The sequence below is a fragment of the Terrapene carolina genome, unplaced genomic scaffold (genome assembly GCF_002925995.2).
Source record: "Terrapene carolina triunguis isolate 2854851 unplaced genomic scaffold, T_m_triunguis-2.0 Scaffold113, whole genome shotgun sequence".
In the NCBI taxonomy this organism is placed as follows: Eukaryota; Metazoa; Chordata; order Testudines; family Emydidae; genus Terrapene; species Terrapene triunguis.
The window spans coordinates 17,940,029-17,964,367 of record NW_020664464.1 but is presented as its reverse complement, the minus strand read 5'-3'; the positions used below and the strand labels follow the sequence as shown (position 1 = coordinate 17,964,367).

Below are 24,339 nucleotides of genomic sequence, written 5' to 3'. Positions count from 1 at the left end.
TTTCTGCTCTCATGGGACTCTTTGAACTGAAGTGGTTGTGGTCACACAGCCTTTCCATAACTTCAGCTCTGAATCTTTCGTGTCCCGAGAGGGTGTCCATCCATGCCTGACAAACAGCTTTCCAGAAGGTTCTTGAAAGTAGCTGTGGGAGGGGGTGCATCCTCTAAGAGTGAATATGCAGAGGGCAACAAAAGGAATCAAATTTCTATAAGTTACCTGTTTTCAAAAAACAAATGCAAACAAAAAACAAAACTGTCATTTTAATTAGGTAGGTACTTAACACTGATTAAAAAGGCCTGACTTCTGCATCAGGCTGCTTAAAGTATAATAATCAGAGAAGTATTTAAAATCACACCTTCTTGTTGTATGCAACTAATCTTTTTCCCGTGTGCTTTTCAAGTCCTATCTACTTATCTTATTTAAGTGGAAGACATTTTTAATGTGCTTTTACTTCTGTTTCCCCTACAGAGCTAATATAGCTGTGGGAGAGTGAGTTGGATTAATTCTGAGCACATGCTTCATCAACAGAATTGATAAGTAAGCTCTCATGGCGCTGTCTCTATTACTTAATGTAGAGGTTCTCAACCTTTTTGGAATTATGCCATCCTCCCCCTACAACTTTTTTTTTTTAACTTGGAGCCCCACTCTCCCCCCCCTTACAAAATGAGACTTTCCAATGTAATCTAGGTGGAATTGGGGCTATTAATACATTGATTCCAATAAAGGGAATTCTACTTGAAATAAATCAGTCCTTTGATCCTGCTAACTGTGCATAGGCTAGGAAACTTTTAAAAGCACATGACTTAATATCCACAAACTTTTCAGGGCAGTATTTCTCAATTTCAGCATTGAAGAGTGCTAGTGTTTCTATGGGGGTACGGCAAGCCTTCCCATTCACTTACAGGGTCGCAACACCACTCAGTGAAATTTGTCCTAGCCACCCCACTGTCAGATGGTGTGGCGAATGGGCTAAATTTCACCAAGTGGTGTTGCAACCCTGGAAGTGAATGGGAAGGCTTGCCGTACCCCCATAGAAAGTTTAGCAATCCTCCCCGGAGGCTCATGCCCCCTGTTTGAGAACTGCTGACTTAATGTAATCATGCCATGTCCAGAAAGAAGATCACCTGACTTTCAGTTCCAGGTCGAATTTGCTGGTCTGGTAATTAAGAGGGGGGGGGGAAATTACCTATAAACTGAAGAAATATGGGTCTGGACCCTTCTGTGCCATTTTTACAGGACAGAAACTCACTCGCTTTAGTTAACTTTTTCCAAAGTGGAAAGTTAAGTAAGTCACTGGGAAATGAACTTCTATTCACTGTGTAATTCAGAAAACTTTGTTTCTTAGATGCAGAAGATTGAGAATGTTGTGAAGACAAGAACCATAAGAAAATTTTTCAGGTTAAGTGTTAAAATTGGAGGCTGTCATGGAAGAGATTCCAGTTAAAGTTGCCGTAAGAATAAGACCTCTGCTTTCCAAAGAGATTCTTCATAACCATCAAGTATGCGTGAGACTGGTCCCAAACACACAGCAAGTTATCATTGGGAAAGACCGTGTCTTCACTTTTGATTTTGTATTTGGCAAAAATTCAACCCAAGATGAAATTTATACAACTTGCATTAAGCCTTTAGTGGTGTCTTTGATTGAAGGATATAATGCTACTGTTTTTGCTTATGGACAGACAGGGTCTGGGAAGACGTACACCATTGGTGGAGGTCACATTGGTATGTTTTGGAAAGTTTATTTTGTTTCTGTGATTTGTGACCAGTGTACTTGCCTAACTCTAATAAATAATACTCGGAAGGCTATGTAATAGTTGTGAAATAACTATATTTTACAAGTGTATTTTTAAAACCCTGAGGCAAATTGTTGTTCAGGCTGGCTGTTGGGTTTTTGTTTGTGTGTGTAGGGATTTTTGTTCGTTTTTGCTGCTTGATTGACTTTTCCCCTTAGCACACTGGCCTGGCTCCACTTGCAATAAATAATTCCAACAACTGTGTCTATGCAGCATAGAGAGCACTTCAGTCTGTCTATATCTGAGAAGTTTCTACACTGCTCATTGCTACAGTATTTAAGCTCTATGCTACTGACAAAAAACGTTTAAAAGGCTAATGGAAAACAATACTATAAACTAATATACTCTTCTGACCAAACATGAGTTAGATGAGTGATCCAGAACAGGGGTTTACCTTAAATTAGACTGTACTCAAGAACCCTGAGAAGTGTCATCTGAAGTGCTTTTCCTCCGCACCCCCCCAACATTAAGTCAGTGCCAGCCACTGATATGAGGTTGGTTGGAGCTTCTGGATTTGATCCACATTTAAAATAGGATTGTTTTAGATGTGCGACTATTTGCTCTCATCTTCCAAATTTAATCCCACCCTGTGCTTGAGCATCCAGAGCTCATTTATTTTAACCTGTTTGATCTTAACTTTATTTGGTATTAACTAAAACAAGCAATGGTGAGCAAATCTATCTAATCTACTTTAGGTATTTCTAGCATATCCATCACTGTAGTACTTGAGTGCCCAGAATATTTTTGTGCTCCTCAAATAATTCAGTTGAGCACCATGAGAGTCTGAATACTACATTCTGAACAACTTAGAGTCTGCTCACCTCTTTATCTAAAGTAAGAGTTGAGAAAATATTATTTTAGCAGTAGTATATTGGTGAATCTGAGTGAGTCTAGGCCATTGTAATATACACTTCCTTTTTGTTCCTTTAGCATGAAAATTACACCAATGTAGCCTCTCCTTAGACTCAAACTGAGTGTAATGAAGTTTGAAATTATTGAGGATGTCAGGAGGTAGGAAGTACACCACCTTAGATTCCCTTAGACTCACCTATGAATTTGGCCTTCTGTCTCCATATGATGGTCTAAAAAAGGATACAGTGTCAGTACCAGATCAGTATCATAGAGATCAGAATTTTGGCTTAAAATGGCAAACATCTGATCTTGTTTTGGGTTATTTTGCCAGTAATGACAACTCCCTTAACCATCATCATTCTGAGTTATCAGACATTATTATTATTGGAATTCTATTCCTGTTAGAGCGTGCTGCTGCTGCAGAATTTTATAATAGAAAACAAGATTGTAAGACATTTCTTATTTCAATGTCTTTGTGGTTCAAGATTCCAGATTAGACTCCTGCTGTTTAAATATTGGCTACATCAGGTAATCAGCATGTTATTCTAAAATATGGAAAACAGTCTCTTTTATCTTTCAGACTAACTGGGTCATATTATCTTTTTTTCTGTGTTTAAATTGAATCATTTGAAGATTGGGTTTCCTCCCCTTGACCATGTTCACTGCTTTCAGGTGTTAAATCTCCTAATAGAAAACCCCAAATTATAGCATGGCAGTTCTTTTTTTAATTTCACCTTTCCAAGTGGATATAAATAGATTATTTTAAAAATCTCTGTAAAAATTAAAATTCTCCATATTCTTAATTCTTTTTATTCTTTTAATTTCTTGTCATCTTTTGACTGACCATGGTTATTTAATGTTAAGTCTGTGTTACCTAGAATCTTTAAATAGCAGGTGCCACAATACAAAGCTGTTCAAAGCTCAGCAACTTTTTTCGCATATACCTACTGAGTCACTGATTAGATGGGACAATTTCTAATTTTCTTGGTTAGAAGGAGTGAGCCACTCAGAAGCCTCTCATCAACCCCCAACCAATTTCCATACTGTGGAATAAGTAACATCTGAGATCCTTGCTGATATTTAAAAGCAGGAGTTTGGCATGGCATTGGTGAGCCATATGTTGGTTGAAAGAATAAGAAGTGTTCCTAAAAACTGTCTCCTATTTCCAGCACATAGGAACTTACTGTTGTATCCTTAGTGGAGCAAGAGGTATCTACTGAAAATTGAGGTTGTCATTGTAAAATTGTGCAATGTCCTGGCCATCAGTAATCGCTGTGTGTGAAATGTGGCTCATGAGAAATATAGGCTTATAATAGTGATGCATTTGACTGCTGAACCACTCACCATGTTCCCCTCCAGTTTATATTAACAAGTAATTTATTGAAGCTTGAATATGAATCCTGTTAAGGATTGTAAACAAATATTCAGCCATTCAATAGTATTGATATATTGTGACTTTTTGACAGGACTAAATTCTTCAGATTCACAGGTGGCTTAGCACTAATGGCCACAGACTTTTGTTCACGTTTCAGAAGTTTAAACTTTAGTTTAAACTATAAAGATATATTCACTGCAAGCCTGGTCACATTTCTGTTTATATTTTAGCATCGGTTGCAGAGGATGAAAAAGGTATCATTCCACATGCTATACAGGAACTATTTCAGAGCATCTCTGAAAACCATAATATTGACTTCAGTGTGAAAGTATCTTATATAGAGGTCTACAAGGAAGAACTCAGAGATCTGCTGGAGTTGGAGACCTCTATGAAAGATTTACACATCAGAGAAGATGAAAAGGGAAACACAGGTAGGGAAGCCTATTTTAACTCAAAAATGTATTAAATTTGCTCCTACTTATATGCTTGAAATAATATTTTGTTCTAAGTGCAAGTTTATGAAAGCAAATGCAAAATGTTCTTGTCTTGACTTAAAAGAAAAAGCACTTATTAATTACAGATATTAGGAAACAAGAGGGGAGGTCTATTGTAGGGATACATTTTACTGATAAATGTAAAGTTCATCTCGAATGGTCTGAGTCAGTTTTGTTTTTAAATACACCTCTACCCCGATATAACGCGACCCGATATAACACGAATTCGGATATAACACGGTAAAGCAGTGCTCGGGGGGGAGGGGCTGCGCACTCTGGCGGATCAAAGTAAGTTCGATATAACGCGGTTTCACCTATAATGCGGTAAGATTTTTTGGCTCCCGAGGACAGTATTATATAGGGGTAGAGGTGTAGCTGTTAATACGTCAGGAAAACAAATTCACAATGATTTCAATGGGATTATTCACCTGAGTAAATTCTGCAGATTGGACCCTTGCTTCCCAGCCTCTTTACACTTAATTCCACATAAAATATACGGTTTCTATACTGTACAAACTGTTGTGTTATGACTTCAATTGCATTATGCAGAAGCTATACATGTAGTAAACATCTGGCCTCAATAGTTTCACAAATTGAAATGAGTGAAGAGAAAGTGATACTGAGATAAACTGCTGGTCTTGTTGGTGGCTTTGAAATGGATGAATGCCAGAATGCTCTTGGTGGAGCATAGGTTTTTGAACAATGATCCATCAATAAATTTTAAACTATTGTTCAGGGATCAGTTACTCTCTTTAGTACAAACATTTATGTGTGTAAATTTCTAATCAGCCTCAGTTGACCAAATATCCTTCTATGGCAAGCTCTTCCCATTCATCAGTAAAATCCTGGGGGAAATCTATATTGGACAGTAATATTCTTTATTACTTCTGTATTTTCGACTATCCAATTAAACAGAGACCTGTGAGGTATGGAAGCTGTCCAGAAAATCCTTGCTCCTTAAGCAACATATTATGGAATCTCTACCACAGTGTTCTAGTTACGGCTCAGAAGCAATTTCCATTATAAGCATCTATTTTCAGTTCTTTTGAACTGGGGTTTGGGGGGGAATTATCCTTTGAACTGAGATTTCTCATTCTTGTTCTTAGAGCAGATCAAGTTTGTAAAATTCCATATAGCTGTGTTTAAGTTATTCAAGCATGAAACCTTTATCACCATTAAGATACTTTTTTTTACACGTTTTGGATTTTTTGTTTTTTGTTTTGCCCTGATGAATTAAACATAGCTTATTTTGTAATCCATTATTCTGAGCTTGCTATGACAGCATCCTCAAAGATAGCAAATGCATTGACTGTAGAAATGTTGTTTTCAAATGAAGTAAAATTCTGTGGTATACATGGGATACACTAGTGGCTCTCAAATCAGAAGTCTGATTTGTCTTGCGTACCCCCAAGTTTCACCTCACTTAAAAACTACTTGCTTACAAAATCCGACATAATACAAAAGTGTCACAGCACATTAGTACTGAAAAATTGCTGACTTTCTCATTTTTACCATATCATTATAAAATAAATCAATTGGGATATAAATATTGTACTTACATTTCAGTCTATAGTATATAGAACAGTATAAACAAGTCATTGTCTGTATGAAATTTTAGTTTGTACTGACTTTGCTAGTGCTTTTTATGTAGCCTGTTGTAAAACTAGGCAAATATCTAGATGAGTTGATCTATCCCCTGGGGTATGTGTACCCCTGGTTGAGAACCACTGGGATACACTGTTTTTTCCTAATTTATCATAAGGCAACATGACACAATGCTCCCTTGCACACTGGGCCCGATCTTTCAGTATGGCATTATCTTGTCCTCCAGTTTTGCACTCAATTCTTTTGTGTGTGCACAGACCTGCATGTATGTTATGCTCATACAGAGCACACGGGATCTTTATAGAGGAAAGCAAATATGCAGCATTTATTGAAAATACAACAGTTAGCATATGCTTTTCAATCACACACATATACACATACACACACACACACAGAGTCCCGCCAGTGATGTTTATAGTTACCAGTCTGTTGTAGCTTGAGTTAATCTAATGGCCAGTTAGATTGAGCACGAGTGAGGAGCTGGGCTCTTGTCGGTCGCGATCCGATACTCCGAGGCTTTGCAGGATTGAACCCAGAGTTCCATGGCAAAACACCCCAGCTTTATAGTTGTAAATTCCCAGTTGAGTCCATGCATTTTGCAATGTCATCCTGTAAGCGTTAGTCCTTAAGTGGTGTTATCATTTGATGGTTATTGTCGGGCTTCCCATCGTTATCTCCTATTTGTTGTCTTGCCTTCGGGGGTGCCTGCCTCACCTCTGAGGTGGTCAATGCTGCTAACATGTTTAGCATCAGGTACAATGGATGTTTTCTGATTGTCTCCTGGTCTTTCCAAGTCTCTCACTTTTTCTTGACCATCTGGACATTTGTGATGGCTTTCACACCTTATCTTTTCCTGATGCATGCATTCCTCATTCACACAATCTCAGAAACCTTCAAAGGTATACAGACAGTAGTATTGTATATTCAGCAGAATACATTGTAAATCAAGCCTTGCTAAATCTTATAACAAACAATTCACATTGGGGCTTCAGGCTCTCAACATTCCTCTGATCTCCTTAACATAGATATAATACAAAATCCTGTCTCTTACTAAGATGATGTTAAAAAAAATAGTGAACAGAGTTTGAGCATAGACGTTTCTGGATATCAGGGAATAACATACAGATTATCGAGGGTGCAAAGTTTGGTTTAAGATAAGGTGGCATGAGGAATACATAATCTGCAATATCCCCGATTGGGGGTAAAAGGTTGATGGGTCAAAGTACAGACATTGAGATATGAGGGTATGAAGTTCATAAAGTGGCTATGTTCGGGTGTGGATAATAATGAGTGGATATGATGATGAGGATGGATTGACCCTCATTTGGTGAGATTTAATGTTCAGGGAGTTTATGGTTCCAGTTCATATGATCCAACGGAGAAGGTCACTTGGTCCCTTTCTCGTAGTGGGAGAACGATGTCACTGTGGCTCACGCCTCCTGGTACTGTCGGTGGCCGGTGATGTGCTCGATGTAGATGTCCTAAAACCTTAAAACTAAGAAATGTATATTTAACTAGAGTGCCTGATTTGTAATACATATAGGAAACCATAGTAGACATTATAACTTATCCTAAAACAAAAGGGTGACCATAATCAGTCATAAGGATTGTTCTGGTCTGTCATTCCTTTCTGCTATTCAAAAAGGGTGGCTGACAGGATGAAATCAAATCATACATTAATTCTCATGGGACATTATAAAATCCTGCTCCTACATGTAGACATTTGAAGAGCTCAGTAGTCAGGAAATTCAAAATAATTGCTTGAAGTAAGTGTTACTTGGTCATATTTCCTAGATATGTAGTAAGGTATAAACATTAATACCCTCTGGTCCAATCCTGCAAATGAGCAACTGAATAGTTCATTGACTTCAGTGGGACTACTCACATGAGTAAAATTACTCACAAATGTAAGTGTTTGTTGTATTAGGCCAATCAACAATAATACAAATATTATATAGGTATAAAAAGAGAAAGTTATGACTTGTGAGAGCCATAACTTTGAATTTTCTATCTTTTGTTTGTTTAAAGTCTTCACTGTAACCTTGCATTTGTTGTTTTTTGTATTGATTTAATTAAAGTCTCAACAAGCTTTCTGGTAAGGTAAAAATGCATTTTATACATACGCTACAGGTTTAATATGCTGTATGTAGTGCTTCCATTAAGATACATTTTTCTTATAGGTATTTGCTGTGAGCTCATATACTAATATGAGCTTGTACACATTGTTATAGCTTTTTTTTTTTTTTTTGCTGGATTTTTAGTATTTTTTGTGTGGATTAGTTTGACTATTCATGACTTTATCTAAAAACTGTTTTTCTCTAAACTTTAGCTGAGAATCTAATGTTAACCCATTATTCATGCTTTCTTGGGCTTGATGTTTGTAGTGATTGTTGGTGCCAAGGATTGCCAAGTGGAAAGTGTGGATGAAGTGATGAGCCTTTTAGAAAGTGGGAATGCAGCTCGCCACACAGGTACGACACAAATGAATGAGCACTCCAGTCGATCTCATGCTATTTTTACCATCAGTATTTGTCAGCAACAACCTGCACAGTCTCCGAAAAATGTAGATGCTGCACAAGATTCATCTCTGAGATCAGGCCAGATCATTGCTTCTAAGTTCCACTTTGTGGATTTGGCAGGATCAGAAAGGGTGACAAAAACAGGGAACACTGGTGAACGGTTCAAGGAATCAATTCAGATCAACAGTGGCTTATTGGCTTTGGGAAATGTGATAAGTGCTCTTGGAGACCCAAAGAGAAAAAGTGTACATATCCCATATAGGGATGCTAAAATTACTCGTATTCTGAAAGACTCCTTAGGAGGAAATGCCAAGACTGTCATGATAACATGTATAAATCCATCCTCATCTGACTTTGATGAGTCTTTAAATTCCCTCAAATATGCCAACAGAGCCAAGAATATTAGAAATAAACCAGTTGTAAACTATAACCCTGAGCGGGACCGGATTGATGAAATGGAACTTGAGATCAAGTTGCTCCGGGAAGCTTTGCAGAATCAGCAGGTTAGTGTAATGAGCCATGCTAGCCAGGGATCACAGGATATGAGTGAAGATAGGACTCGAATTCGTTCTCTTGAGGAGCAGCTTTCCCAGCTTCAGGTGGAGTGTTTCAACTACAGAAATTGCATAGAGGAAGCGTTTCCCTTCCTAGTTGAACTATATGACATTGCCAGCCTAACAAGGAGTCAACAAGAGAAACTGCAGGATTGGATCAACATGGCACAGGAGCTAAGGAAGGCAGCTCTTGTCATGCCACGAACTGATAGTGGAATTGGAAACGACCAAGAGGAGCCACATCATATCACAATTCTTCAACTGAAGAGGGAACTAAAAAAATGCCAGGTATTAAACTATAACTTGTTAATTTAAGTATTGTTACATGAAAGGGTAGCCCACTAGTAGAATTCACATTAGACTTTGAAAGTTTTAAAATCCTTAACCCTGTCATCTGCATTTTATCTTGGGTTTTATATAGTTAAATAATAGCAGCATTGCAGAATTCTGTTTGCCTGCTCACCTGGGTGAGTTATTCATTTTGATAGGTGATTAAAACATTAATCATCATTGTGTTAGAGGTGGGCAAATAGGTTTTATGCTCGGGATAATTAATTTTCATTACACCTTTAAAGAGATTGAATAACAGTATGATGACCTCTCATCTGTTAGTTCTTTCCTTTATAGTGATAATTGAAGCTGTCAAGTTAACTGAGAAATCTCATTTTATATCCCACCAGTATAACTTAATGTATCAGAGCCACAGACAAGTTGACAACATAGGTCATCTGATGCCAAGTTGTACCGATCTACCTACTTACTTGGCCTCAACACTGTAGTTTCAAGTATCAATGTTGAACCTAGTACTTATTATTAAGCCAGTCCTTCACATGAATGATAAAAGCTATCCTTCAAAATAGGGCTGTCAATTAATCTCAGTTAACTCACGCGATTAACTCAAAAAATCGTGATTTAAAAAATTAATCGCGATTAATCGCATTTATAACAATAGAATAACAATTGAAATGTATTAAATATTTTTGGATGTTTTTCTACTTTTTCAATATTGATTTCAGTTACAACACAGAATACTAAGTGCACAGTGCTCACTTTATATTATTATTTTTTATTACAAATATATGCACTGTAAAGATGGTAAACAAAAGAAACAATATTTTTCAATTCACCTCATACAAGTACTGAAGTGCAATATTTTTATCGTGAAAGTGTAACTTACAAATGCAGATTTTTGGGGGGGTTTACATAACTGCACTCAAAAACAAAACAGTGTAAAACTTTAGAGCCTACAAGTTCACTCAGTCCTACTTCTTATTCTGCCAGTTGCTAAGACAAACAAGTTTGTTTACATTGACGGGAGATACTGCTGCTTGCTTCTTATTTACAATGTCACCTGAAAGTGAGAACAGGCGTTCACATGGCACTTTTGTAGCCGGTGTTGCAAGGTATTAACATGCCAGATATGCTAAACATTCATATGCCCCTTCATGCTTCAGCCAACATTCCAGAGGACATGCTTCCATGCTGATGATTCTCATTAAAAACTAATGCATCAATTAAATTTGTGACTGTACTCCTTGGGGGGAGAACTGTATGTCTCCTGCTCTGTTTTACCCGCATTCTGCATATATTTCATGTTATAGCAGTCTTGGATGATGACCCAGCACATGTTCGTTTTAAGAACACTTTCACAGCAGATTTGACAAAACGCAAAGAAGGTACTTATGTGAGATTTCTAAAAATAGCTACAGCACTCGACCCAAGGTTTAAGAATCTGAAGTGCTGTCCAAAATCTGAGAGGGACGAGGTGTGGAGCATGTTTTTAGAAGTCTTAAAAGAGCAACACTCCAATGCGGAAACTACAGAACCACCAAAAAAGAAAATCAACCTTCTGCTGGTGGCATCTGACTCAGATGAGGAAAATGAGCATGCGTCAATCCACACTGCTTTGGATCGTTATCAAGCAGAATCCATCATCAGCATGGAAGCATGTCCTCTGGAATGGTGGTTGAAGCATGAAGGGACATATGAATCTTTATCACATCTGGCACATAAATATCTTGCAATGCCAGCTACAACGGTGCCATGCGAAGGTCCGCTCTCACTTTTAGGTGACATTGTAAACAAGAAGCAGGCAGCATTATCTCCTGCAAATTGTAACCAACCTTGTTTGTCTGAGTGATTGGCTGACCAAGAAGTAGGACTGAGTGGACTTGTAGGCTCTAAAGTTTTACATTGTTTCATTTTTGAATGCAGTTTTTTTGTACATAATTCTACATTTGTAAATTCAATCTCTTTATCGTGAAAGTTGCACTACAGTACTTATATGAGGTGAATTGAAAAATACAATATTTTTGTTTTTTACAGTGCAAATATTTGTAATAAATAAATATAAAGTGAGCACTTTACACTTTGTATTCTGTGTTGTAATTGAAATTAATATTTGAAAATGTAGTAAACATCCACAAATATTTAAAATAAATGGTATTCTATTGTTTAACAGTGCGATTAATCATGATTAATATTTTTAATTGCTTGACAGCCCTACTTCAAAAATAAAAATACCTGACAAAAAGTTGTTCCTTTCTTTTAATTGTCAGATCCTTAGTTGACTGAGAGCTGTAACACTCAAGAAAAAAAAGATGAAATGAGTTTCTCAAAACTGCAGCTTTCTTTTTTGTTATCCATTATTCGCAGATTTTCTTATCATAGCACTTCTTGGACATATACTTCTATGTTACATATCAGCCTTCTGCTTTTTGGCGCCATAACATTTCTTTTCAATTCTCCTGCTGAGGTGAGAATTTTGAAGAAGGCATGAGATTCTCAGCAGGACTGCTATCTAGCAGGAGGTGAGAGAGGAACTCTGGTGCTGGCAACTTTGAACAGTTCATTCTCAGAGGCAGACATAAGGTTGCAGCCTTTCAGCTCATAATAGTGCTAGACAATGACCTGCTGAGAGAGAAGAGCTCTCTGCCATCTCAATCATGACTTCCCCTCCTCCCCCCAAAAATATTACATGATAAACATACATAACTTTTTCGGGGACAGCCTCTTAGCAGGTGGAACTTTTGGAAACAATGTTATGTTAACATGCTGTGTATGGATAACAAAAAGTACACTAAACCATGCAGCTTTAACCAAATCAGAAGTTAATGGTGTAACTTAAGACATTTGAATCAAGAGTTGAAAACTGACTGAAAGTGGCATTAAAAGAATAAGAACATTAATAATAGGTCAACAATAACAACTTAATCTGCGTCTATATCTTGTGATAGAAGGAATCTGTGCTCCTATGTGTTATAAATAGTGCAACAAAATGCATGTTTTGTTGGGGAAACCTACTTTGAGGTTTGCACATGAATTCTGATGCAGTTTATAGTTTCTCTTTTGGGAAATGCCTGTATAAATTATATCTTCCAATTACTTTCTCATAATTTGTTTAAAAGGAAACATGTGCCTCTACTCTTGGTTCCTTTAACTCTGAATTATCTTTCTCTCTGCTTGTGATTTCCCCCTCTGGATTATTTTAAACCTCCTACTTCTCTAGAGAGTCTAGGCTGCATGTTTAATTGCTTACAGGTAAGGTTGCCAAGCAAACCACTCCTCTTTCTTGTTGCTGTGTCTCAAGCAGGGAGAATTATTCTGTTTTGCCTCTTTAGCAGTGGCTAAACTAGATTTATAAACCATAAACAAGAATATAGTAGAGCAGGGAAAATGTTCTAAGATTTCTAGCTCAGTTTGTCAAAATATGCTTCCTCAGTGAATGGTTCCAAGTATATATTCATATTCCACTTTACTGTTCCTCATTAATAATGCAAATCATAGTAACATTCTAATTTTGATCTTAAATTTTTAAAAAAATATAACCCTATAATGGGGAAAATGAAGTAAGATTTATCAGGCTGGTTTTTTCCTCCCTATGAATGTTAAGTAAAATTATTTGGATATGATAAATGCTTTAGCTTAATTCATTATCCTCTTCTGTTTTAATAATTAGCATTATTTATTGTAACATTTTCTTGATGTAGCTGTATTTTCTTTCATGTACATAAGAGTGCAGCTTTCTGGCATTTGAATGTAAAATGAAAAAAGAAGTAAATGGACAACATACTACTTATTCTCACATCTTGCCCACAACATGCACATTTATCTTTATTATTAGCTGTTATTTTCTCTACTATTAATTAAGCCAGGTCAGAATAGGAAGAGGGAATTCTTGTTTTTCAGTGATTGCCTGAAATCTGAATGATGTTACAGGTCCAATGTGGGACAGGAAATTGAAGTGTCAGTTAAGTTTTGAAGTGACCGAGACACTTCAGTGCTTTGGTGCACACAGTCAGAATAAAGTTCTACCTTGTAATGGTTCATAAATCGCTTGGATGATCACTTTACATAATGTTAAAATTTGGCCCATCTCAGTGTACTTGGCAGCAAGAGGTAGGTAGAATAGCTGTAACCAGGCTAACCAGTCCTGGATCATCGAGATGACTCAGGCCTGTTCTGCATGTGGGTGATTCAGAGTTGCTTTTTGGATGTAGAGCTCATGTAAACAAACCTCTGGCCCCTAATCAACTTTGTACATGCCCTGTCTAACACCCTTCTCTCTGCTGTGATCCTGGGGAGGGTACGGAATCCCTCATCATCAGTTCAGTGTCAGGAGAAATGGAAGGGGCATACTTTTGTTTTGGTTTTTTTATTGGGGGGTTGCATATTCCTCTGTGCGTGGTTCGATCTGAGCTGTGAATCATCAGTCCCCATAATTACTAGGTGGGACATTCTCAGCCCCCTTTCCACCCACAATCTCTTTTCTTAGATGGTATTTCTGTTTTGAAGCTGTTCCTTTTTAAGGGTCCTTTGGCTAATTGTCATTTAGCTGGAGAGGGACCTGGTCTTTGTTGTAATTGCAGCTGAGGTACTGAACATGCTCTGTGCTTTCCTGGAGTCATTCACCTGTGCTCAATTGCAATATGTGATAGTTGGGGTGGAGTGACTATGAATCTGCTCTGGGAAAAGAATGGCTTTGGGGAGCCCATTAGGTGTGATAGCCTCATCACAGAGACCGTTTCTCCTCCCCCTCCTCCCCTCCCCCTCCTCCCCTCCCCCACGATCTACCAAGCATCCATGGCTGCAGAGCTCAAGTATGCTATGCAGGTACTGCAGCCCCTCCACTCTGGAAGTTGCTTAGACCAACATTGGATCATATACCTGTAAAGACATCAAAATAAATTTTCAAGCCTATTCTGACTTTATTCATGTGGTTGTCATCACAGTTGTAGAACAAGGAAGGCAGTGTTAGTTTCTTCATTATTTTATGAGAGATTTTCACTACTCTTGCAGTTAAAGTGCGTGGATCTTGTGACTGAATTTTACTGCATGCTGAAAGCAGCATTGTATTTATATACCATTGCATACAGTAGTTCTGGTTACTGGCATTTTTCTTAGGTAGTATAATGGCATGCACCTACCTCTTGTGAGCGTCCCCTTCAGGTTGGGTGTGTCTGCAGTCTTTAAACAGTCCTAGCCCTAGGACCAGGCCGTACTGTCAGGGCTTCTTCCCTGGAGGCAATAGTTTTGACCTCTCTGGACCCTTCTGGCCCCAGCTCTCCAGCTGGGCCCCTAAGTACTTCAGATTCCCTTCTTGGGGTTTATCACTGTCCAATTCTAGGCTATTTCCCCAGTGGCCTATAGTGGGAGGAGGGAACCCGGGCCCACCCACTACTCCGAGTCCCAGACCAGGGACCCTAAGAATAGTAGCCACATGCCACTGTGTCCCTTTAACAAAAGTGCTTTTAATTCCCTGGGCCACTTCCACATGGCCCCAGCCTTCACCAATCCTTCACCCTTACCTTAGGGCTCTTCTATGTTCAGGCCCAGCAGCCAGCCAGGAGCTCCTTTTTGCTCCCCCAATCCCTGCCAACACTGAGCTGTCCATGGTGCTGCAGTTCTCTTTGACCAGCCAGGAGCACCAGTTGAACTCCTCTAGCTCCATCAAGGAACTGACTCTGGTCTGCACTGCTGCTCCTTTTATACTGATTGGCTAGCCCCTTGCAGCCTCCCCCGATTGGCCACGTCCCACGCAGTCTGTCTATGCAGCTTAGAAGACCTCTCTACTGCTCTTTTTCTGGGACAAGTGTGGCAGGACCCCGAGGCCTCCAGGTGGGGGCCTCTGGGCCTATTCCACCCCATCATAGGGAGAAAAGAACTTATCAAAAAAAGGTCAATAGATGATGAATAAAATTGAGGGAATAAGTAGAGATACTGCATCATCAAGATCTACTACTAGAATCAGCACATCATTTATGGAAAATCTACCAATGGTGTACTTTGGGAAATTTTGCAGTTCAGATCTGCTTTTCTTAACATCATATGAAGAATTTCTTCATTCAGTTGTCAGAATAACACCTTTCCTATCCCCACCCCATCTCCTTTTTGTTATCTAGCAGGCGTTAGCTACAGACGAAGAAGTATTCGGTCAAAAGGAGCTTGAGCTGAAGGTATTACAGGATCAAATACTAACACTAATACAGGAAAACCAAGAACATCTAGAATCTTTTAAAGAGGTACAAGAAACAAATAAATTACAGGTAAGTTTTCCTCTTGCACATTTTACTGTGTAAGTTTGGTTCAAATAAGATGCATATTAGAATGCAGTAATTACAATTTAATAGTTATTAAAATTTGGGCCAAATTTTGTAGCCCTCAGGCAAAAGTTATTTTCTTATCAATGGTAATTTTGTTTCAGACTGTACTATTTATGCCTTAGATTCCATAACTGTGACCAATTATGAGAAAATTATCTTTGTCTAGTTTTGTCTAGTGGCTAAAACATAGGACTGAGATTCAGGAGATCTGTATTCTAGCCTAGCTGTACCACAGACTTACTGCATAACCTTAGGTGAATCACTTAATGTCACTTGTTCCCTGTCCCATCCGTAAAACAAGAACAGTAATATTTACCAACATTACTGGAGAGTAGTGTCTCTTAATTCTTCAATATTTGTAAAGCTTTTTGAGATCTTTGGATGGAAGGGGTTATAGAAATGTCTGTTGTATTATAATACTAAAAAGTTTAGAAGTGAAATCTTGGCGCTACTAAATTCATTGAAGTTAATGGGAGCTTTGTCAATGGGACAGGATTTCAGCCTAAATATATAGGAAGATTGCTACCCTGATTCCTGTGTTAGCAGTAGTGGAGACACTACTTGCCTCTCCATTTGGAGCATTTCTCAATAAAATAATTACGATGGTTTAGGCAATTGCCTGGTAGCCAGAGGTCCATCAAATCACAAATGGAATATTCAGTATATTTCTGCTAAAATTGACTGTCTCATAAGATCCACAAATATTACCATTCCCTAAAACTTATGAAGAAAATAAGTTGTAAATATCCCAAGTATGGGAGAATCAGTGCTGTTCTCCTCACTCTCCCTTTTCTGTCTTTATCCCATCTTATCTTCCCTTCTGCTTCTCCCTCTGTAAGTTCACTAAACCATCTCTTTCCATTTAAAATAAAAATAAAATCTATGAATCAAATAGTTTTTTAATGGCATTCACAGGAATATGTGATTTGATTGGCACTTCCAATTGGATCAGAACTGTAAAAGTAAATTGCAGTACATATATGTGGTATTATGTGCAAATATCATATCATGTGCAACTGAATGTTGCCTGACACTTCCCATTATAAGACCCTGTTTTCAATAGGTTATAAACTTTCCAAACTTAAACCAGTTGGACTAAAATTTTCCATGTTGGGTGTGTCTGATTTATTTATTTATTTATTTTAATTTCAGTTGAAACATTTCAGTCATTTTTGAGAATGAAGTTAGGGAAAAATACATTCTTTTTCTGTGTTAAAAAGAAATTCTTACAAACATTTAGCTGCGAAATTCTACTGCTACTGTGTTTTGGAGCAGGGACTTGAAATTTGGCAGGGGATTGCCCTGTTGTTCCCATGGAAAAAACATTCAAATCTGGCCGATTTTTAATCCTTTGAAAATTGTCAGTTTGCACATGATCAGTGGAGACTTGTTAAGCATTTTGCAGCTAAATTTCTCAAAGATTCCATGTATACTGAGACTGCTCCATCCTGGGGAATGAGGGTCTGAGCAAGATTTCCCCTGCAGCTGCTTCTCCCAGCTTCTATGAGCCACTGTGGTGCCAGGCAACAGAAGTAAGAGCAGGGAGATTGTCTCCATTGTGATCCTCCTGTTCATACGCAGGCAGCATGAGGAGGACACAGCTTGTCTATGGCTACGTCTACACTGCATGCTTTTTTGGTGGCATGTAGAGTGTGTACTTGGGTATTCTCCCTCCCCCCGCCCCCCCAGCAGGGGTTTAAGTAGCAGTGTAGACAGTGAGGCATGACTTAGGCAAGGAGAGTACAGACCTGTGTGAAGGGTGTGGATATGTACCCAGCTACATAGCTTACACGGTTCTTTGCTCGCCCAAGCCAGGCCTTCCTGTCTACAGCCCTATTTTTAGCTGTGTAGAGTCCTGCTGCCTCCCCACTGCTGGAGCGTTTTCCCACTACAGGAAAAGACTCTGGCAGTAGGGAAAGGCTCTGGCAGGGGGGGAAAGTAGCTCCCCACTGCAGGGAAAGACTCCGACAGCAGGGAAAGTCTCTGGCAAAGAACAGGCAGCAGGGAAAGGCTCAGAGGAGTAAGAAAGATGCACTCAAAATAGGACAATATTATATATGTTTTATAATTAAATATCTTCATATTGACTGTCTTTTATTGACTGTCATATTAACTTCTCCATGGTTAGTTACCGAATTTTTGTAGGTGTTATGAAAGATGTGGATCTTGGTGAGGGATTTGAAGAAAGATCAGATAATTACTTTATGGATCAGTTCAGAGATGATGGTTCCTGAATAAGGGGCAGTTTTGAACAATGCACAAAGACTCTTGTGGGAAAGGCAGAAAGTAGGTTCTCCAGATTAGCATCACTGGCAGAGTTGTGTGGGGCAGGCAAGATCAAACCAAAGTCCTGATCCTGCAAACGTTTATGTGCATACTTTTATTTATATGAGTTCACTTACTTGAATGGAACTACTTGCTGAGCAAACATACACACCATGCTTTAGGATTGTAACTTCCATTTTGAATATCAATTTTGGCTGACTCATATTTTGTTCTTTTCCAGTTATGCATTAATAAAGCAAATATGGACTCATAAGTATCCCCTCCAGCTCTTGTTAATCTTAAATAACATACCTGAGATGGACTTTTCTGAAAGGGTTAATGACATGTTTTTAACAAACCTTTTTGAAGCTTGTTCGTTATGTGGTGCATATTTTTAGATTAATTTAATTAAAATTATATGTTTTAGAATTGAAAGATTTTTGCAATCAACTAACACCGCCATCAATTTTCTGTTTGAAGTTAGCACTGGTGCATTGCATAAACTTATGCCTTGCAAGAGAATTTAGGATCAGTGTGCTACATCAAACACAGCACCCTGCTAATAGCTTTACCGTTCAAACCAATGTGTTTTTGGTTAGAGTAATGTAAATATAAGGTAGAGTTGGCACCTACTAGGTTTTTTTGTTTGTTTTTGAGAATGAGAAAATGGTGGAGCAGCAACTCCTTATTGATCAGCTGAAAGATAAGTTAGAGAAGCTTACCATGACTACAGCCTCAGTATCCAGAGGTGCTTGTGGAGATGGGCCAGCTGCTGTGACATCTGCAAGAAGACCATATAGTGTGCCACTCACTAATAGTTTAGTACATTCCATTCATATGGCTCCAGGACTGGAGTCCCGAAAGGTAATGACTAAACACATTTTTTGTTTTTCTCCTTCATTTTGTAATTATTCTGATTTTGGTACAAGAGTTGAAAGGCGATACTAACAGTTGTATTGACATTTTCTGCTTTTATCCCATTAAGTGTGAAACGTTAATTTCTGATCTGTGGCAACATACACAGCACCAATTTATCCAATGCAAATGTATTTGTACAACCTCCAGTACAAAGGGGCTGCATTCCTGAGTGGGCCTTTAGGTGTTACTAAAATACAAATAATTACTAATAATGATATATTTATTCTGTACTAATTCCAAGAAAAGAGTGCTATGTACTTACTTGCCAGTATCCCATTCTGTAACAGTTGGAACCAAATTCTCAAAGGTTTCTCCAAAAAGAAATCCAGAAAACTTGCACAACCCCCCTCATTTTTAGCAGATTTATGTATGAAGTCCATTTGAAAAATCCGCTCTAAATATTCCTAGTTTTCTGCAAGTGACTTTGCACCTGGTTTTATTTTTGGGGTCTCTTGGAAGGTACACACCAGTCCTCCTACTTACTCATTGGCCCGAGTAATAGCTGGATTTCAGACTCGCAGGCAAATGATATTGGGTCATATAGAAGACCAAGATGAAGTCCTTCACTGCCATTTCTCTGATCATAGTGATGAAGAAGAAAGGAACACAGACAGCAAAAAGAAATCAGCATTTAGGTAATCTTTTTGTTGTTGTTTTATTCAGTCTTTAAAGCTTTCATTCAAAAATAGATATTTAATGGGTATATTCCTACCAAATACTGGCATATCATGAAGCCAGTTTACAGTGTTGTTTTATGTAAATTTGTAGAACCTCCTGACATCACAAAATAAGTTAACACAATAGGTATTGCTAATGACCTACTCTATTCCATTTAACATAGCTTTAGATTGAATGCCTCTTCACTTGAATAAATATGTCTTGCATAATGTGTCTTGAATAAATATGTCTACTTGCAGGACCTGAGGGAAGCAGGTGGTGTTAAAAGTAGATTTTAGCATGCAAGTCTTTGTAGATTCGGGACCTAGTGCATTAGGATTACATAATCTGGCATGACATTTAAAAAAAACCAAATTTGGAATATGGCTTGGTTTTTCTTAGGCGCTCCATAAACCGCACATGGACACGAAAACAGGCTCTTCTTTGTTCTCCTCTTCAACTGGATGATCTACAATTCCAAATGCACAAGTCCAGTTTACCAAATGAAACCATACTGCAGACTGACACTGTCACAGGTAACAATTACAAATGGAAATTATGAGATACTAACATGCTTATGTCACACCATGAAAATTTACATTTTTAGTGTTATTACAGTAAATTAATCTTTTCCATTCAAACATGCACTTTAAAATAAAAATACTTGTGATGTCCTAATTTGGAATTGTTTTTAAATACTTTTTTTCTGAAGTACATGTGAAGTACGTTCATGTTCTTACTGGTTGGTGCTTTAAAAATAATATATAGCATTTATATAGTGTGCCACATATCCAGAGCACCGTATAGATATTTAATTAATCCTCACAACACCTTTGTAAGTGATGGAGGTAAGTTGTATTATCCCTGTTTCACAGATAAACTGAGACAGAAAAGTGAAGCAACTTGTAGAAGGCCACATGTGGCTGTAAGTACATTATTCGCTCCCCTTTGGAGCATCAGTGGGTATGTTAGCCAAGGATCTTTCTTTCCCAACTTAGTGCTCCTACTCTGTATCCTGTCCTGATTTTGCGCAATTGGCAGGTGGTGAGGAAGAGACTCCCTGTATCCTGTCTTTCTGATTCCCTTCCCAGTGTATATGCAGAGAATAGGCCAGAATTTCGTCCTCTGGATAGATAGCGTGTTCCAGATCTTTCTTCTCAGCATTGCCCCTTTCTTTCAAGGTGAAGAGATTGAATGCCTCCGTAAGAGTCATGTAATAAACAGGCAGAAATTAAAGAATTCAGAGCTGAGACTCACCGAGGCCAAGAAAAAGATGAGAGAACTTGCACTTAATATCAAAATGAAGGAGGAACTCATTAAAGAAATAGTGAAAACAGGTAACTGACTTGTGTAAAGCACATTTGAATTAAAAACATATACAGTAGAACCTCAGAGTTATGAACACCTCGGGAATGGAGGTTGTTCGTAACTCTGAAATGTTCATAACTCTGAACTAAATGTTATGATCTTTCCAAAGTATACAATTGAACATTGACTTAATACAGCTTTGAAACTTTACTATGCAGAAGAAAAATGCTGCTTTTAACCATCTTAATTTAAATGAAAAAAGCACAGAAAGTTTCCTTACCTTGTCAATTTTTTTAAACTTTCTCTTTATTTTTTAGTAGTTTACATTTAACACAGTACCGTACTGTACAGTATTTGCTTTTTTTCTTTTGGCTCTGCTGCCTGATTGTGTACTTCCAGTTACAAATGAGGTGAGTGGTTGACTGGTCAGTTCGTAACTCTAGTGTTCGTAACTCTGAGGTTCTGCTGTACGAATGAAAGTAAGGATTAGCTATTTAATTGTCCTAGTTGTCTGTAATTAATCTTGTTCAGTGGGGACTATTATAAAATAATTAAGTTTTTGTCACTTATGAATAATTGTTTACTAATTGTATTATGATGGCACCTGGGGCCCCAGATGTGGGTTGGGGCCCCACCATACATTCATTATTAAATACCTTCATTAAATATTTGGTGTGCTTTCCTAATTATTATTTGTTCTGTAATTATCTCTGCACTTTTCCCATGTCATGTCCTACGGAGGGAATGTCCTTCTTGAACTTGGCTGTATTCAAATTCCTCTTGAAGATCTACTTCTACTTTGACACTTGCCAGAAACTAGCTGCCAATAATGACAAGAGTGTTACTGAGAATAGTCTATGTATATTTTTGGTAACTGGGTTATAAATACTTTGTACTATCAAGGTGAGCCCTATCAACATCTGGCATCTCATCGGTATATTGTACTCCTTCCCCCACCTTCTGCCTGTTTGTTAGGGTATTCAATTGTGAATTCTTAGGGAAAGGAACTATGCCTTTTTTTCTGGTTGGAACATGTCTGGTACATTGTGGGTATTACCAGAAATAAATGCTAAGTAGTAATAAATTCTTTAGATGTGTAATTAAGGATTAAATTTTCATATGGAATTTGGAAATAGCTGGTTGTTTTTTTCAATAACACAATTTTTTCGAACAATTTTGTAATATTTTGTTTTTAAGGCAATGATTCTCAGTCTGTAAGCAGGCAGTATTCTTTGAAAATAACTAAACTGGAACATGAAGGTGAGCAAGCCAAGATGGAATTAGCTGAAACACAAAAGCAACTTCAGGAGTTGGAGAACAAGGAGCTGAGAGACGTCGCTGAGAAAGCCAAGTTACAAAAAGAGTTTCGGAAGAAAATGGATGCAGCTAAATTAAAAGTGCAGGTAGTTTTGATTTTTGTCTTTAGGAGTTATAAATTACTGCTGTATCCCATAGAACACTTAGGGCCTAATCATCTGCTCTGTTACACAAGTTTTATGCCAATGTGACTCCATTGAAGTCAGTGGAATTGCAGTAGATAATCAGGCCCTTAATGTACCAATAGATGGTACTTGAATGTATCTAACAATATCTTTATGTGAGAAGTGTATTTTCTTACTAGAAAGGTGGACAAAAAAGAGATTATTGGTGTTTGGCAGTAGGTAAGAATGTAGGGAGAATGCTTTAAATTGATTTGCAAACCATCTGCTTTGTAGCACAAGGCTTCTATCAAAATGCCACACAAAATCCTAAATCTGTGCAAATATCAGTGGATTTGTTTACTGGTATCTGTCCTAAGATGTGTTTTTGTTTCTTTAAGTGTTCATGCTTTTAGACTGAAATATGCCATGTGAATTCAGGTCTTACAGAAGAAGCAACAGGACACTAAGAAGTTGGCATCATTATCCACCCAAAATGAGAAACGGGCTACAGAACTTGAGCAGACTGTGAATCATATGAGGCATCAGCAGGCCCAGCTACAGAAAAGACTGCGAGAGGAGAGTGAAAAAAAGAAAATTCTTGAGGCAGAGATTGCACGGGACCAACAGCAAATCAAAGTAAGAGGCTTTCTTTTCTGTACAATGGATAAGTATATAGTACAATTTCACCCTGTTACTTTCTCATAGATCATGATGCATAACTGTAAGGCTTCCGATAAATACAAGGAATGCCTTTCAAGATAAGAAAAATGAAGAATGCCTTTCAAGATAGGAAAAATGAAGAATATGCATAAAAAATCTTTTCACCTACAATTTTTACAAATTACTTTCTTCTTCTTCATGCTTTTTTATTTTACTATCCACCTCCTATCATTACAATACAGCTTCCATTAGTGGAATGAAAATCTTATATCTTATATACCTACATGGGCTCCTTCAGAAAAAAACTAAATTTGATGACAATAGACTCAACGAGGCCAGGAAAATAGTTTTATCTTCTTACTTACAGGAACTTCAGTTAAAGACAGAGCAACAGCAGAAAATTCTCAAACTTAAAAATGAAGAGATTGCTGCTTTTAAAAAGAAGAAAAACTCAGCAGGAACTTCACAGCAGTTACAGGTAGCTAATTTATTCCAAATTTGGGGGGCTGTGAGAAGCAAGGAGCGGGGAGACAAAACTCATCTTCCCCCACCCCAGCTCTTGATTAGCCTTGTGGGGGAGGAGGGAAGATTCTGTTTGCTAATTGGCAGAAATTGTACTGAAATCAATTGTTAGATGCCCTTCTTTCCTTGAAACAGGGATAAATTGGCCACCAGAGGTAAAGAGAAAGGTAATCCTCCAGCAGGGAGCAGGAATAACTTCTGCCTGCCTCCCCTTGCTCTCAGTGATGGTTTTAATTTGGCTTTATTGTGGTACAATGAACTTAGTTTCTGGTTGGCACAGGGGTTTAAGGTTTCTGCTGTACTTCCTTAAAGGCTCTGGATTGCAGCTGATTGTTGCTCAGAGTTGTAAAAGTCTTTTGCCAGCAGCTGGGAGGGGTATTTTACCCTTTCCTCTGGTCATCCACTAGGTGAGGCTAGCTGGTGGGTTGGAGGGTGATGAATTGGTTTTTTTCACCCAAATGTGGACAGTTTCAAGGTTCTCTTCATAGAGCTTCTGTTACTTGTGGCAACTTTAGTGTAGCAACCTCTGTGATAGTGCCACCTAGATTATTCCAAGCCTGAACATAGGACCAAAAGTGAATGGGCAACCGAGTGCAGTGAGTGATAGGATGGGATGTAGAAAGCCTTTAAGACTGAGAACAAATTAGAGGCATCATTGTCTGTGTCCAGCTCTTCATGAGGGAAGTGCTGGTTCCGGGCTGGTTGCCTATGGTCAGTATTCTCTCGAATCCCTGCAGTATTGTCTGCTCCGGCATTAGGAGTGTTGGGAGCTAATATAGCCAGCTTTTTGGCTC

The 24,339-nt window shown here is 38.1% G+C and overlaps 1 protein-coding gene across 1 annotated transcript in view; it reads left to right on the top strand.

Moving 5' to 3' along the window:
* The first annotated feature begins 510 nt into the window (after positions 1-510).
* KIF27 (kinesin family member 27) overlaps positions 511-24,339 on the top strand; it is a 39,488-nt gene continuing 15,659 nt past the window's right edge. Inside the window, exons 1-12 of the mRNA XM_029911723.1 lie at positions 511-537; positions 1,346-1,722; positions 4,251-4,451; positions 8,504-9,480; positions 15,594-15,737; positions 18,717-18,923; positions 19,437-19,612; positions 20,037-20,170; positions 20,816-20,971; positions 22,140-22,345; positions 22,802-22,999; positions 23,391-23,501. Coding sequence (XP_029767583.1) covers positions 1,425-1,722; positions 4,251-4,451; positions 8,504-9,480; positions 15,594-15,737; positions 18,717-18,923; positions 19,437-19,612; positions 20,037-20,170; positions 20,816-20,971; positions 22,140-22,345; positions 22,802-22,999; positions 23,391-23,501 — 2,808 coding nt within the window. The 5' untranslated portion in view covers positions 511-537; positions 1,346-1,424. The remainder of the gene's footprint in view (positions 538-1,345; positions 1,723-4,250; positions 4,452-8,503; positions 9,481-15,593; positions 15,738-18,716; positions 18,924-19,436; positions 19,613-20,036; positions 20,171-20,815; positions 20,972-22,139; positions 22,346-22,801; positions 23,000-23,390; positions 23,502-24,339) is intronic.